General features: G+C 43.2%; 1 protein-coding gene across 4 annotated transcripts in view; it reads left to right on the top strand.

Moving 5' to 3' along the window:
- The window catches only part of WDFY4 (WDFY family member 4), a 1,820,746-nt gene that overhangs the window by 920,471 nt on the left and 884,034 nt on the right, over positions 1-16,241 (top strand). For all 4 annotated transcript variants that reach the window (XM_069611160.1, XM_069611162.1, XM_069611161.1 and 1 more), the window contains 3 exons: positions 9,218-9,409; positions 10,596-10,722; positions 14,964-15,130. In XM_069611160.1, the coding sequence (XP_069467261.1) occupies positions 9,218-9,409; positions 10,596-10,722; positions 14,964-15,130 (486 nt within the window). The remainder of the gene's footprint in view (positions 1-9,217; positions 9,410-10,595; positions 10,723-14,963; positions 15,131-16,241) is intronic.

Below are 16,241 nucleotides of genomic sequence, written 5' to 3'. Positions count from 1 at the left end.
GGGAAGACTTTGTCACAGGCCAGCTCTCACTGTTGGTAGAGACTATTGCCAATGCCACAGCCTCCTCCTTGTCTATGCTGTTCCGGGAACAGGTGACCCTTCGAACCATGGTTCTTCAGAATCGTACAGCATTAAAAATGGTTCTGTTCTTCCAGGGAGGGCTCTTTGAAACCGTCAAGAGTGTGTGCTGCACTTTTATGGCAGATTATGCAAGCAACATTTCTGACATAATTACTAATATTCAGCACACGGTAAGCATTCTACACACTAGGCCGGAGGCATCCTGGTCCTTCGTCACGTGGATCGAGGGGCAACTGCGATCCCTAGGGACATCTATCGGAGAGATCCTGCTTGTAGTTGTGGTTATAATATGGGGACTGTCTTGTCTATCAATGGTGGGCAAAAGCCTTCACTATCGGTTATATAAACCTGTTCGAAGGTATCACAACCTGTTCAAGTACTTTACTGACATGTTGAAGAAGATATCAAATGTTATGACCTGATGCAATACAATGCTTGTTCCTCTAGAGATTATTGTAATGAGACCAGAGTGAAGGTCTCATAGGAGGGGACTGTGGAGGAAAATTGGGAAATGAAAATGTTATGCACTCCCCATGCCAGGCCCTAAAGTATTATAGCAACTAGGCCCTGTAACCTGTCATGTTTAAACAACATTTCTTGCTTATGCGAGGTAGAAACTGTAGGATGTACTATGCATGCCTTTGCAATGAAGGCCTCTCGCCAAGCTGGTTGGAATGCTCACTTTCTCATCCCTCTCTTCTAACATGCTTCCCTTTTGGCATATAGAAGTGGGATCTAAGCTCTCACTTTCTTAAGAAAAGTGACAGAGGTAAGCAGAAGTCCTCATATTGCTAATGCTCTCATTTGCCTCAAAGCTGTAGAGGAGCTGCAGCATGCCTCTGCAGGAAACCCTGCCACCCTAACTCCCATATGTTGGAAGCCTGAGATTGTTCCGTGTCTGACATTGGCAGTTGTGCCAAATCCAAAAAGTGTGTTTGACAGAAGATACCCATTGAAACAACCCTATCAAATGTATCCCTGAAAGGATGACAATTTTGAGGGAGGAACTCCCTGAAGGAATATGAGAAGGAGCAAAGAAAAGAAGTCTGTGATGTCATAATGGAGTATGAACAATGTCTCGGGATACTGGTTGAAGAGGATGTATAGATCCTGAAGAGACTAATGATGAAGTAAAGAATCAAGTGAACTTTTACGAAATAGAAGATTACACGTGCACAAAGTGCTGCAGAGAATTAACCGTTCAATAATTGCACAGACACAGAAACCATATACCGAGAAGAATACCCGAGCGAGTGCTGACCTCTGCAAGGTTCCCATACTCACCTGAAGGTACCGGGGAACACGGGAAAAGCGGGAGGAAGCCGAGGAAGGCGCATATGAAGAGTACAACTCGGCTCAGTCATAAAGACGAGTCAAGAGGAATGCAATTGTAAAATACCTATGTGAAAGGTGTTTACAGCCGATAACCAGCAACCCTGTGAGCGGAATGACAAGCATGATGAGTGTAACTCGTGCTACTCCCAAAAGGAGACACAAGGGCTAAAGCTATTCAACTGACAATGTGAAGAGCTATTAGAGTGAATATCAAATAAGAGACTGAAGACAAATTCTCTGGAAGGAAGGGACACAGACTCAAAAGTCAAAAGTGTATCAGAAAAGAAGAAACGCACTAAAGAAAGATTCCCATGAGAGAGACATTATACCAAGGAATCAAGTTCCACATAATATAAGCAAGAGTGAATTGAGAGACTATAAAACGAGTGACAAGAATGTGATTGAATACATAAAGACTTGCTCCTTAAGTATATCTTTAAAGAAAGGATACAACCAAGGGGTGCGGCTAAAGAATTGAAAGAGCTCATGGAGAAGATATCCAGGGTTTATTGAAGAAGATTATAAAGAGAGGAAACAGGTTAAACAAATACATTTCATCTAGCGACTATTGAAGAAATCCCTAACCCAAGATAATAAGGACCTTCTCTTGAATGAGCCTTGTTTATCGTAGTGGTAGACTTAGGTTTGGACCGTGGAAATTTTTACTTTGGGACCTCCTGACGCCCGATGAGCACCCTTAATTCTTTTCGATAGGTAGCATGACCACTTTAGGTATAGGGAAAGTTAGGATTTATCTATATAATTTCATTAAAAACACTAAAATGTCTGTAAAGTGTCCGGCTCCTCCTTCTGACCGCCACGCTTCCATCTACCAGAGAGCTTCCAACCCTAAAAAATAAACTCCCTCATCACTGTCAAAAACCACAGTCATCCTCTGTTGTCCTGTAGCAAAAATATATGTTCAAACAAGCTTTATTTGGCATTGTTAACCATAAAAGCAGTTGTACAGTTGAAACAGTTAATTAAAGGGGATTATAAAATTCATATAAAACCATACAAAACATAATACATTTCTGTAATTTAAAACCATTCAGAATCAACAATATTGAGGAAGGAGAACAAGGTCCTTATTACATACTTTCAAGTCTACAACACCAATTTTGCTCTTCTTAACCAAGCTCTGTGTGTAAACTGTGCAATAAAGTAAATAGCATTCATGTCGGTTGCACTTTTACAGAATGCTACAGCTATTTCGGTATATCTTACACCCATTAGCCTAAACAGAGGCACAGCATAACCTTTCCTGAGGTCCAGGTACCCAGGGCACTAAAGTAGAAAGTGTTATTGTTTTTTCAGCATCATCACCTATTTTACAATGTGTGTCTGGTGTACACCTGGCTGTATAACGGGCAACCTTTAGTGTATCAGTACGTAGTTGGAAGTACAGGGCTCTTGCAAACCCAGGCATTAACCAATCTAAATAGCGCCCATATTTCCTTTCACCAATAGATATGGTACCCCAGTTTTTAGTGCAGCACAAACCCTGTACATTTTATTATTCAAATCATTGTTACACTTAATTTTGACCACTATGTTCAAGCTTGTTGTCAGTTCTGCAGCCTCTGTCCAGAAAGTTTGTAATTTGAGGACTTTAAAAACTTTACAAATGCTCTTCAACCATGGGAGTGAACCTGACCCAGAATCATTTTGCAGACTCATAATTGCTTCCCTATATTTAGCAAGCTCTGGGGTGCTCCACAGTCTGACCCAGTATTTTAGCTGTCTACTTGTTGCAATGTCACACATGGGCTTCATGCCATATTCCAGTCTCAGAATAGCCATTGGTGCACCCTTCAGTTGCATGATATAGTGACCTTAAAAAGTGGTTATCCACCACACTAATTTGTGCACTAACACAGTGGCCCCATCTTTCTTCCCCATAAAGGTTTGCCGCCCAGCCCTGAGCTCTATATAGATTAATAGCAGGGGAGATTGCACCCTTCCCATGTGAGTTAAAAAAGTGCCGGATTCCACTGCTTTGCTTCTATAGGGGGGGTCACCGCCTTGGCACTTTGAGATTTCCATGTTACATCTTCCGTGAACCTAATGTCCAGGTAATCATAATAATGCACCTGCTCCACCATACATTCTTCTATTTTGATCTTCAAATTGATTTTCCTACTGTTTCTATGGCCAAACACCATCACCTTGGTTTTTTCTGTATTAAGTTCCATCGAAAGATCTTCACACATTTTGAAATAAACTTTCAGATTATGTCTTAAACCCATGGGGGTGGTGGCTTACAGTACCACGTCATCTGCATAGAAGAGTGCTGGGAATATACATGTACCAAGTTTTGGGAAATCTAGGCCACGAGCTAACCATTCTTCAATTATTATGTTTATGTACAGGCTGAATAAGAGGGGGGCTAGCACACAACCCTGCCTCACCTCCCTCTCTACTGCAAAGGTGTCTGTTGTTTCCCCTCCCAGTTCCCACCTCACAGAGGCACCATTATTAGAATAAAGAGATATGATACAGGACAATAGTGAGTCTGGTACCCCCTTATTTTTCAGAACAGACCACAATGTACATCTTGACACACTGTAAAAGCAGTCCATAAGTCTACAAAAGCAGCATAGATTCTGTGATGTTGCAAGGACACATACATTGCCAGGACTGCATATAACCGAAGGCACTGATCTATTGTTCCAATACCAGGCTGAAAACCAGCCTGTAGATGGTTGATATGGTTGCCTTTGCTGGCCCAGCACTGTAGACCAGTGAACAGTGCCCAAGCATATATGCATCTAACAGCGAGATTGGTCTATAATCCCCAGGCTTCTTGCTGTGGTGGAAATACTTTAGTGGAAGGATAAAAATAAAAAAGTAGCAATTTTAACATTGACTTGATGGTGTAATCACTGCACTAGGCAATCACAGGTGTGCCATCTTGAAACAGCGCTGCTGCTCATTCGCTGCAATTGAAGCTAATGAACATAAATTTAGTTTAGTTTCTTGAATTGATACATTTCGAAGTAGGGCAGTAAGCATTCTGGTGCTATTGGAAAGACAGAACTGTTTAGGAAAGGCTACATGACAGTGTGATGGACACTCTTCTAGGGATATAGCTATATGTTATATGCTTTTTCAGAAACATGGTGGTCATCTAGATAGCTCAGATTAAAAGTAAGCAAATTCCAGTCTGGATGTAAAATATGAAATGCATCAGCTACCAAGACATTGTTTATGGAAGCAGAGTACTGTCAGCAGTCCAAGGTTTGTTGAGTGAAGTTCATATGGGCCTCATTACAACTCAGGCATTAAGGGTTAACGCCGTCGTTAACCTTTAACGCCTGATTCCGATTTTAACGGCTGCTTCTAGCAGCCGCCTTGGTGCTAATTACGCCACCGTAATTTACAGTGGCGTAATTGGCGCCTTCCCCACTCACATTATGCCCTATGGGGCAAAATGGGAATGGGGAAGGGTAAAATGGGAAATGGGGATTTACCGCCCCACTCACCTTGGAATGGGGCGGTAAATCCGCCATCCACCATGGTGTAAACGTAGTTTACACCATGGTGGTAAAGTTGGCGTACTTACCGCCTGGGTCGTAATGACCCCCATGTGTTGGAGTGTACCTAATACATTTCTGTTGGGGAAAGGAGGAGCCCATTGAGTGAAACGCTGACAGACGAGGCATGCATTATCCTTATTATCTTGGGTTGGTGATTTCTTTAACAGCCTCTAGATGAAATGTCTCTTTTTCACCTGTTTTCTCTGTTTATAATCTTCTTCAATACATTTCAGTAGTGGAGTTATCATGAAAAGAATGCATGAAGTGGGACAATTGATTGATAAAAGAAAAGTGTTATGAGACGCAACGGCCAAGGGGTTTTAAGATGCTAGAAACTAGGTTTCCCCTTTTAGGATCTCATTAATGCCAGTCCCTGGGGTTACCACCTCCTCTGTGACCACTCCCACTCTAGAGCATCCGGGATACTCTCCAGTGCACGTAATTCCAAAGTGGACTTTTCCTCGAGCCAAACTGACATCTTACTTGTACAAGCAACCTCTTACCCAACCCTGCAGACAATACAATTTTGCGGAACCCTCAAAATATTATTCGGATTAATTAAGCAGTTGATCTCTGTTTGGATGACTCTTCTTTAAATTGGAAAATAGACACCTGCTCAGTTGATGCATTTGAGCCATTTGTTGATAAAGTTTTAGGTTCCTTCTTGGGCCATTTCCCCAGGAAAAATAGAACTAAGCGTAACTATATCCATGCTTTTGGCCAAGAATTGATTGACAGAAAATGTTATATGAGAAAACAAATGAAAGCATTAAAAGACAGAAAAGAGCTGCCTCTGTCCACTACTCTTATCGGAATTAAGAAGCCAAGTCCTATTATAAAAATTTGGTGAGGAGTCATAGATTATTGCTGTATCAAAAAGATGCAGAGAACATACAGGTAGTGTTGAAAAACAAAAATTCCTCAGCTTTCTGGAGGATAATTAATGATGACATTAATATGCAATCCCATGCCCAAACCAATCCGGCATCTGAAATGGATTGTGTATCTCACTACTCAAGCGTTTTCTTAGAGAAAGATTGAAACATCTCATTGATGTTTTCTAATGACTCATCATACCATATTCCTATTAATCAGGAGATAGTAGAGGTAATACTTGCTATTATAAATTCCTCTTGTACTCCCAATCCCAACAAATTATCAAATGCGTTGTTTAAAAGTGCCAAATGGGAGTGGTTGATTATGTTATCTATTTTATTTCAGCACATCTTAGCATGTCATCAATTCCCAGAATCATGGCGGGCAGCACACATAGTTCCAATATACAAAGACCCGAGAAATTACTGACAGATATCTATATTGGATGTAGAGAGAAAAGATTGTTCCCACTCTGATTCTTGGTTTTCTAGATTCATGGCCAGCAGAGTCTTGACTATTGCAAAAGTGGCAGACAGGTTTTGTAGGCAAATTAATTCCACCTTAAATGGCATTGTATTCAAATGTTTCCAATCTTTAGCCTGGGCAAAGCAACACAATTCTATTTGTATTGATAGTATCGACCTGTCTGCCGCCTTTGATGCAGTAAATAGAAATCTACTTTGGGCCCGGAAGGACAACTGTGGCTAAATATCAGTCTCCATGAGCAAACTGTGGGCCAGGTTCAGTTAAGTGTGGAAGGTGGCTTGTCTACCAAGATACCAACCAATAGGAGCACTAGACGGGTGCGTTCTTGCCACCTGTCTTTTTCATTTGTATATGTCAGATATAGGAGACTATCTAACGCCTGCAGCCATAGACTCGTTTAAACTTGAAACTTCGAAAGTCACATGGTTGAGTTTTGCTGATGACTTTTTCATATTTGATTGCACTGAGATCTGCCTTAAACAACTTTTAACTGCTTTTAAAACTTTTGTAATCGCTCACTCCCTAGAAGTAAATTCTAACAAAACAAAAGTTATGCACTGCAGTTTAAAAAAGCACCTGTACTCTTTCAAATGGTTTGTTCAAAATGAACCCCTTGAAAGAGTTGAAAGCTTAATTTATCTCGGCTTTCCTATCATCTCTAAACAACATAAATCTCAAATTAGCAATTGGCTGCATGCACGGGTCTCTGCATTAGCTAACTAGCCCATTCGTTTAGATGCATAATTTGGTAGATTCTCTATAATTCCCATATCAAAATTCTTTGAGGGAAAAGTTATTCCAAAGATTTTATATGGGATTGATATTCATTTCTTTTGGGTGCTGGAAATGTTACCCATGTTGGAGGTCAATTACTGGTGCCGTGTGCTCAACATTCAGACCTCCATGCCATTGGTGGCAATCCAATACGAATTTGGCATCAATTCCCTAACTAGTAGAGCTAACTGGAGACTCCTCAATCCATATAGGAACATTATTAGTCCAGTTCCTGAGTCTCTGTATTTGGACTTGGCCTATATGATAACAGAGGGAAAACTGCATCCTTTGAACGAATTGGCCAGTTATTGTGTAAACTTGTTGATGAAAATGAAATTGTCAAGTTAACTCTGTACCAATGTGATTGCATTGCCATACTGGATAAACTGCACAGTTCCAAATCTCTAGATCATTCGGTTATGGTCCCATGTTTATCAATGTATCCAAGTAGTCGAGTTAGGAGGTCCTTTTTAAAATTTCGCTGGAATGTATACTATACTAAGCAGATAATCATAAGATATCGTTACTGTCCAGCAGAATCCCCTAACTATAGAGATTGTGCCCTCCAAGACTCGGAGGAGGATCTTAAACACTTGTTGATTGTGTCCTGCACTTTTGGGGAAACAAACACTCTATTTTAGACAATGTAATAATGTTCAAACTACTCTTGTGAGAGAGAATCTGTAGAAGGAATGTTTGGTGGGTAGAACCACGTCAACAGTATTGGCTGTGGAAGGTTTCTTAAACTCCCTGCAGTTAAGAGATGGGCCCTCATTACGACCCTGGCGGAGAACCATGGTGCAATTTGCACCATGGTCCATGGCGCTAAGCTGCCAACTCCGCCATGGTGGTTGGCGGACTTACCGCCCCATTCCGACCTTGGCGGGGCGGTAAGTCCCCAATCCCCATTTACCCTTCCCCATTCCCATTTTTGCCCCATAGGGTATAATGGGAGTGGGGAAGGCGTTAATTACGCCACCGTAAATTACGGTGGCGTAATTAACAACAAGTCCCGTAGCGCCATGGATTTTTCCGCCTGCAAAAAGCAGGCGTAAAAATCACCATGGCGCTACGGGAACTCGTAGTCAGGCGGAAAGGTGCGCCATGGTTTACGCCGGCGTAAACCCCTTTCCGCAAGGGTCGTAATGAGGGCCATGGTGTTAAAGTAAGTACTTTATAATCCTCTGTATTTTTGTATACGCTGAAATTTCCCATTTTATGGGGTTTTAATGATTTTTAAAATAAGACTATAAATTGCACATAAACGGTACTGTAAGTTGGTTTAACTCAAGATATTCTTTTTTCCTATATTGTAGATTATTATGAAATGGACTCTATAATGTTTTTTCTTTGCATGTTATTTCAATTTGTTAAATGAATTTTTGCCAAATAACAATTAAAAAAAAGGATTTAATGTCCCTTTCTATAAGAATGTGCGACAATCAAAGTATACCAGTTCTGCTCTGGGGGTGCCACAGCCCCTTTCCTGCTCAATCAGAAGACTTGGGTGATTCCACATGGAAGCATTACCCTAGAGGACATTTTACGAGAGCTGTTCGCTCATTAGCAGGAAGGGCTGTTGTGTTGTCTCAGAGCCCTCCAAAAAGACAGATGAGAACCTCAAGACTATTTCTAGTGTGAGCTGCTCTTTCAATATTAGTCCAGTTTGGTGCATTGCAAGGAACTAATTTAAAACACAACTGCACTGAACAATGGAGAAAGCAGTCATGATATTCTTTATGTCAAAGAGACGTAATCTCAATGGTCAGGAGATGTCTTCAGTCTTTTCCGAGAGAATATTTTTTCTTCTGGGTCCACATAAAAAAAACCTCTTAAAGATACGGTCTAGTGTCACAAACTATGTATTTGGCATCATCGCTGTGATTTTTTTTATAATATACATAATTAGGCCTGTCGGGGATCAATTGAATATGATCAAAACCCTCTTTCATGGGGTTCCTGCGATTGGTGCATGAAATGATGACCTGCCCTCTCATGCCCTTGTATCTCACATTCACTGTTTGACTCACTTCACCTTTTACATCACTATACATCCAGGAATCTAGAAATGCACCTTAGAAACAGTCCATCCACCAACATTTGTACGTGTCTCTTGTCTCCTCCAGGACATCTTTGATGCTGTCATTGCTGCTGAGAACCATGCTGCTAATTTTCACAACACAGGCAGCTCTTCGGCCACTCAGTCAGTGCATCCAGCGAGGAAGCAAGTGTGTGACTTCATGCGCCTCCTCCTAATGGAGAGTCTGCTCAACATCCCTGCTCGCAAGCAGAGCCACCCCCTGGACCAGCTCCTGGAGGTTCATCACTCTTTTGTATATTTTCATTTGTTATTTTGGGTGTATATGCAGTCCATATGCATATGTGTGAGCATCCGCAGAATATGTACATATGACATTTATGGTCATTTGAAGTGCTTATGGTCCCGGGGTCACTCCATGCCGCTATAAGCAAAGTCAAGAGGAAGTAAAGGGGTGATAGCATAAGACAGGAAGCCAAATATATGCAAGTACAGTGTGCAAGGGGAGTGAAATAGCTGGGTCCTCAAAGCTCTAAAATATTTCAGAAATGCTGGTTCCATGCGTTGGAGCTTTCAATATGCAAGCTAAACCCATGTTGTCCCGGGAGGATAGCTCAGCTGCAACGTGCTCGCCTTGGAAGCAAGACGACACAAATCAACCCAGGTTCGATCCCAGGGTCCGCGCTTAGAAACCTCTGGGCATTTAAGCGCGTTATAAATACGCAACTAAGACAAACAACTACGCAATAAAAAAAAAATTCTGTAACAGCGCCTCGATGCCCACATGCTGTGCAAAAAAATAAATAAAAAATAAAAAATGTATACATCACAAGGTGAAAACATTTTACCATGGGCAATAGCCATTGGGCATCTGACTTTTCGATGAGGTATGGAAATTGTAGTGAGGTGTTGAGGAAGCCAGAGGCTTCTGCCATACCATTACATTTATGAGAGTAGTTTGGTGGTTTGGCTCATCACCATGGGCAAACTAAAACGCCCCCTTTGCAGAAAGCCTTAACTGGTCCAACCTAGCAGGATGGCTAGTAGAAGTTGTTTGTGGTGTGTAAACATCAAACTCATGTTCTTTGCCATAAAACGAAATGTATGTAATATGTGGTTAATATTTTTAAGAAGTTCTTTCAATCGCTGAATAGTTCATAGTCCCATCGTAGACGCATGGTTTGGGGGGATTTATGCTTTGCAGCTGTGATTTGTGCTGGACATTGCCTGGGGGTCTGACTATCTAAAAGCACAAGCCATGTGAGATCGTATCACACCTTCTGGCATGAAGGGGTGGTGGAGTGGAGTGAGATGTAGGGAGCCTTATTTTATGATTATTGACACATTTATATTGTCTGTGTTTTTCTGTGGACGAACCTGGATGCCCATTGCACTTCTTGAGGTTGGCCATAGTTTTTCTTAGGATGTCATTGTGCTGTAGTTAAGGCAAGTGCTCCATCTTTCAGGCGTCTGTGGAAAACTGCACTGTGGAGCAGAAGAAAAGCTTCCAGACGGAGATCCTACTCTCTACCATCAATATCTTTCACATCATTGGACAGAACGGAGGTGAAACCATTTCTGCCAGAGGAAGAGGTAAATATTTAGCCTTATGGTGTTAGCTCAAGTCTTTGTGTATGTGAGGAGTAGGAGCTGGAACCCTGCTTTAAGGTGTAGACCTCTAATGCTATGCCTCCCAGTCAAGACAGATGGAAGATAATAGGGCAGTTCTATGGCAAATTAGTGTTAAGCACAAGTACGCTATATTGCCTCTACACAGCACGGGGCAGGGTGGTGTAGCGTTGCATAATGCTGTCCTTGTCTGAAGAGTTAACCATCCTCGTACACGTTCAACGGCATGCTTTTAAAAGGAATGTGCTCTGAGTGCACACTCTACACAAACATAGTGAAATTGTGGGCTTATTGCCTATGTAAACATTATGCATGTGTGTGTGTGTTTCTGTGTGTGTGCTTGCATATGGCAGTGACTGTACTGAGACTGTGTGTACTGCATGGATAGGACATGAAGAAGGTACCTAGGCTCTATATTACCTTAGGTGGTGTAATGAGCCGCATGCAAACACTGCTTCAGAGCAAAGAGAATGAGGGAAAGAAGGTTTTTCATAATCTTCTCCTTATGAGGGTGTGAATGTGTATAGCCTGTGCGACCACTGCATATGGATATGACATCCTAGGAAAGTTAGAGCTAGGTGGGGTACTGGTCGTCCACACTACACCTGAAAGGTGGTTCTCCTGTTAAGAGCGTGTGCTAAAGTACTGCACGTCTGTGGTTGCCTTCTTAGCTGTCTTATGTTCCCAGGAAACCACGATGTTCAGGTTGTAGGGGGACTCTACCAGAAAGCCTCCCTACATTATCTCTTTTCCTAGCTTGGTAATATCACTTAACCAGCAGATATTCAGTTCTCACACGACCTCCTCACAAACAAGCAATCAATTGTTTGAGTCCTGAAGCCTAATCGTTTTTCTTCCTATTGTTGACATCAATGCAGGCACTCTGGTGAGCAGGCTTCCTGAGGGTTGCTGAGGTCCCTTTGATTGTAGAGTGACCCTGCTAACCTCGGCCTTCTGAGGAAAGCAGTAAAGGGGCATGCTACCACCAAAATGGTGAACTGGATACAGCCTCCTCCAGCCATGTTTCCGTATCTGGCCAATGTGCAGAGAAAGCACAAATCTCATCATTCTTGGACTGCAACAGCCCAAGTCTTGGGAGTTGGCTCTACCATGCAACGTAAAATTCCAGTTATCTCTTGGTAATATGATAACTCTACATCTCAGCTCATCTGATGCTCCCCCGCAGAGGCATCGCTAGGGGAGGTCTGGGGGTGCTTTAGCCCCAGGTCTTTTGGTTGTAGCCCCGGACAGAGGCTCAGGGGCTACAACCAAAACGCTAGCTAGCCCCGAGTTCTGACATTAGCATAGCCCTGGATCTTTTCCAGTCCAACAACATCCTTGCTTCCTCGCATAAGTTCACAATATCCAACACATTCCATGCAACACCGTTGCAGAAATCTGAGGGCTTCTGTGGAAGTTCTGCTGTGTTTTCTGTCTGCTCTGATTTCTGCATGCAGCAAATTCCATTAGAACATGCAATAATCTGCCTCCACCGAATTAGGTCTTTATGGCCCTAACAGCGGTAAAACAGTCAGGATTTTCAGAAATATTGCATGCTGTGTTATAGACAATCTGAGGGTCATGTCATTAGAATTTGCAAAACACGCATTTCCATAGCCATACCAAATTGGTGCATGGGAATGTCCATGGCGCAGTAGCGGGTCACACAGATGCTATACCCTATATGGAACTGGACAGAATGGTCAATAATTAATTACCCTTCTATGCACCATGCATGAAGGGGTTAGACAGCCTCTATCTAAATCTGCCTGCCTCCACTTTCCACTCTCTGCAACTTATCCAGAACAGGACTGTGAGACTTGTCCTTGGCCTCAAGCCCAGGGATCGTATCTCTCCAGGACTGTAATCTCTGCATTGGCTCCCAGTGGCTGTGACGATTAAGTTCAAAACCCTCTGCATTGTACACAAGGCCTTCTGGGGCCTGGGGCTGCAATACCTTCAACTCTCTCTTCCTAAATATCTTCCTTCTCGAGCTCTTCGCTCATCTGCCTCCAACTCCCTCAGGGTCAGTCGCTTCTCCAAGCAACGAGTTGGTGGCAGATCACTCTCTTCGGCAGGGGCCTCTGTCTGGAACAGCCTTCCTGCCTCCCTGAAATTCGAGGAGAACCATCTCCGGTTCCGGAAACACCTCAAAACCTTCCTCTTTGCTTCTGCTTTCTCTCCTCCCCTCCTTTGCTGAATTCCTGACTGAAATTGCACTGGTTACCTGGCCACCCTTTTCTGATCTCTGGCCCAGGCCCCATCAATTGCCCACCTGCACTGCCTCCCTGGCAACCCCTGCACTTGGGGACCGTTTTTCTGTATCCCTTCAGTCCCCCTACCAGCACTTATGTCTGCACTTCCTTGCACTTGCCACTAACTGGCTGTTTTATTTGTCTTATTTTATCTTATCTTATTTATTCCACTTTCCCATGTACTGCACTTTCCCCTCTCCCTTCCCCCGCGCACTTTTCCTTTTTCCCCCCTTCCCATGCACTTGCACGATCTGAAGTGACACCTGGCCTAGTAGGATCGCTGTCTGTCCTCCCTTGTCCCACCCCTTGCCTCGTCGCGCCTTGAAACACTTGTGTATAGGCGCGTTATAAATGTCATATCATATCATATCATATCATAACGTGGGGGGGTCAACCCTCAAGTACAGCGATCTGCTAGTGCACCCTTTGTCATAAGGGGGAAAAAGATGTTCTCATGCTGGGGTAAGGGTAGCATTTATTGTCCCACCTCATGTGTGGTGGTTAAAACCAGAGTAATTCCTGTGTGGAGTATTTTCATAGAATACAGCATTGAATAAAATAAATGATCTGTAGTCAGGAGGATGGTAAAACAGGCAGTATTTCAAAAGCCACCTGTATGTATTCTAATGACTAATAGACATTGACAAACTTTTACACTCAACCTCCGAAATCTCACTCTGACACCCCTTTGTTAGGGTTTGGTGTTGACTAGATATGTTTTCTTATACAATACCGTGCCAGCAGTCTGCTTGCGAGGCATAGTTTTTACACCATCCTAAAACGAAGTAGCCTGTCATTCCTGAGAGTCTGCGTAGGTATGCGCTGTCTGGAATTTCCTCGCCACCCCTGGTGCCCAGGCCAGCAGCCAAGCCACGAAGTAGTGGAAGGGAATTGCTAACATCTGAAATTCACTGATCCGGATTGGGTATTTTTAAGAGGACCTTCAAACCGTACACCTGTTGTACTGCTGACCCCCTGCATTCTGGATCTGTAAGTGGCTGTGCTGTCTACGTGGCAGGTTCTACCGCCTTTGGCTTAAAACTCCCATCACCAGCTCTAGCCAGCATACTCAATGGTGATGGATCATGAGTTTTGTCATGCCTATGGCATTAGGAGAGTTGCAGGTTGCATACCCCTGCTGTGGGCTGGTCTCGAGGACAGGCAGCATAATGGTGATCACCTACTGGTGTTTTATCGTCTGTGACTAGGGGAAAGGTGAGGAGGGTTTAGGTACCCTTCTCTTTGAAGTACAGTGAAATAGGGAGAGAGGCTGGTAATCTCTTATTAAGGGATCTGCATTATTATAAAATGGCAAGACCCTGTGTAACTAAATCACAGTCAAGTATTGCACAGTACTTATGCCAGTCCATGCTGTATTCTGATTATTCATTACTTTTATCAGCATATCGCGTAGTAAATCTGGATGCGCTAAAAAGGCCTCTACTCCCCCTTTTAAACTATAATTTACATGGAAAATGCCACAATTTCCCAAATGGGAGTCAACCATTGAAATGCTCCTAGTAGAATACAGTTTAAGAATTCACACATGTCATGGAATGTGTGCCGCAAAGCCACGTTGAGTGCATAAATATGATTTGTGCACCTTTAATGACTCAGGTAACCCCCACTGACTCCTTGAAAAAGTCAATAAATATGTATGTCTTGTGTGTGTGTCTGTGTGTGTGTGTGTGTGTGTGTGTGTAGGGTAAAGGGTTTTCAATGCCGCAGCGTGTACATACTGAAATAGGGTGTGCAGAGCTGTAAACATGCGTGCACTAAGACCACGTGGTAAGTTTGTAATACACCTGCAGGGCAATTTGCAGTGCGGTGATGTCAGTGACTTGTGTTCAGAAAGTTGAAGCTTGCAATGCGCAGAGGGTGATGCCCTTCAGAGGTATGGCCCTTTGGTTTGCTCCTGCACATACCCATGAATGTGTCTATGTTCCTCAGCTGGCAGTACATCATCAGCAGACCTGGACTTGGCCGATGGTGCCATCTCCACGATTGTGGGCAACATATCCTACTTCAGCCAGAAGCTGGTGGACAAACTCAATGCTGGGATGTTCATTGCCGACCCCAAACAAATTCTCCTCTTCATCACGGAGCAGATCACCACGGTGAGCCACCTTTCTTTTCTTTTTCTAGGCCTCTGTAGATCCTCTCCCAACAGACACAGACTGTGGTAGCCCTAGCCCCAGTGGTAGGGGTGCTCAGGGGAGGAATATGTTTGATTTACTTTTGACTGACCAGCCTTCCAAATGGAAAGGAGATTGTAAGTTGGATCCTTCGGGTATGGGGCCATGTCTCCAAAATAAATCCTTTCACCAAGGAGTGTAGATCATGTGTTGGTCTTCTGAGGTTGCATGGCCATCCACCAACCACACCATGCTCAGTGATTAAGGGATTCATTTGTGAGCGTGCCTCTGTATTCAGGGTCAGTTTACAAGCAGTGAAAGGAATGAACCTCAGAGCAGATCCCTGTGCACATTAGGCCATTGTTGTAGAGTGTTCAGTAGCAAAAATACGTGCGTCCTTAAATGTAACTGCAGGCTGTGCTATTGCTATTCCTGGGTAACTTGGGATTTATGACATTTTTCTATGACCTGTTATTGGACCTTCAGCAGGAGTTTCATTAGACTATTTCCACAGTGGGAATGGTGGGGGCAAAAAAGGTAGCCTGGGGCATTGCTCCCTGCCCTCCATGCAGGGGCAAGTTTAAGTATAGTGGTGGTGGTGTTAGGCAGATAATAAGGGTTTAGAAGATGGTGCCCTATAAAGAGAAATACCACTCCTATGACTAACCTCCACCTTTTCGGACATCAAATCACCCACCAAAACTATATCCGCTTCACACCGCATAGATATGTTTATCTCTATCGAAATTGTGGGGATGCCTTTTTGGGTTACCTTTTTGAGATCCATAATGCACAATATTTTCATTAGCTCTGATGACATTGTTGCAATTTCGTTAAAGATAGGGCAATCTTGTGTTAGATATAAAAATATAAATATTAGCTTGGGGGTGTAAACCCGCAAACAAAAGAACAACTTTTGCAGAATTCAGCTGCGAAGGCTGCCCTCGCAATGCTTGTCTTTTGCCTCCCCTCTCGCTTCCCATTATATTTTCGGGGAGTCCTGCCCCATAATCCTCTACCAGTGCATGGCTCTCGACCACATCCCTGCCCCCACCACCACCACCTCATAGGGTTCCGCTGAAGTCTTCCAGCT

This window comes from Ambystoma mexicanum, chromosome 8, assembly GCF_040938575.1.
Source record: "Ambystoma mexicanum isolate Mex_15411 chromosome 8, UKY_AmexF1_1, whole genome shotgun sequence".
In the NCBI taxonomy this organism is placed as follows: Eukaryota; Metazoa; Chordata; class Amphibia; order Caudata; family Ambystomatidae; genus Ambystoma; species Ambystoma mexicanum.
The sequence above is the reverse complement of the archived record's forward strand: the minus strand, read 5'-3'. Positions and strand labels throughout refer to the sequence as shown.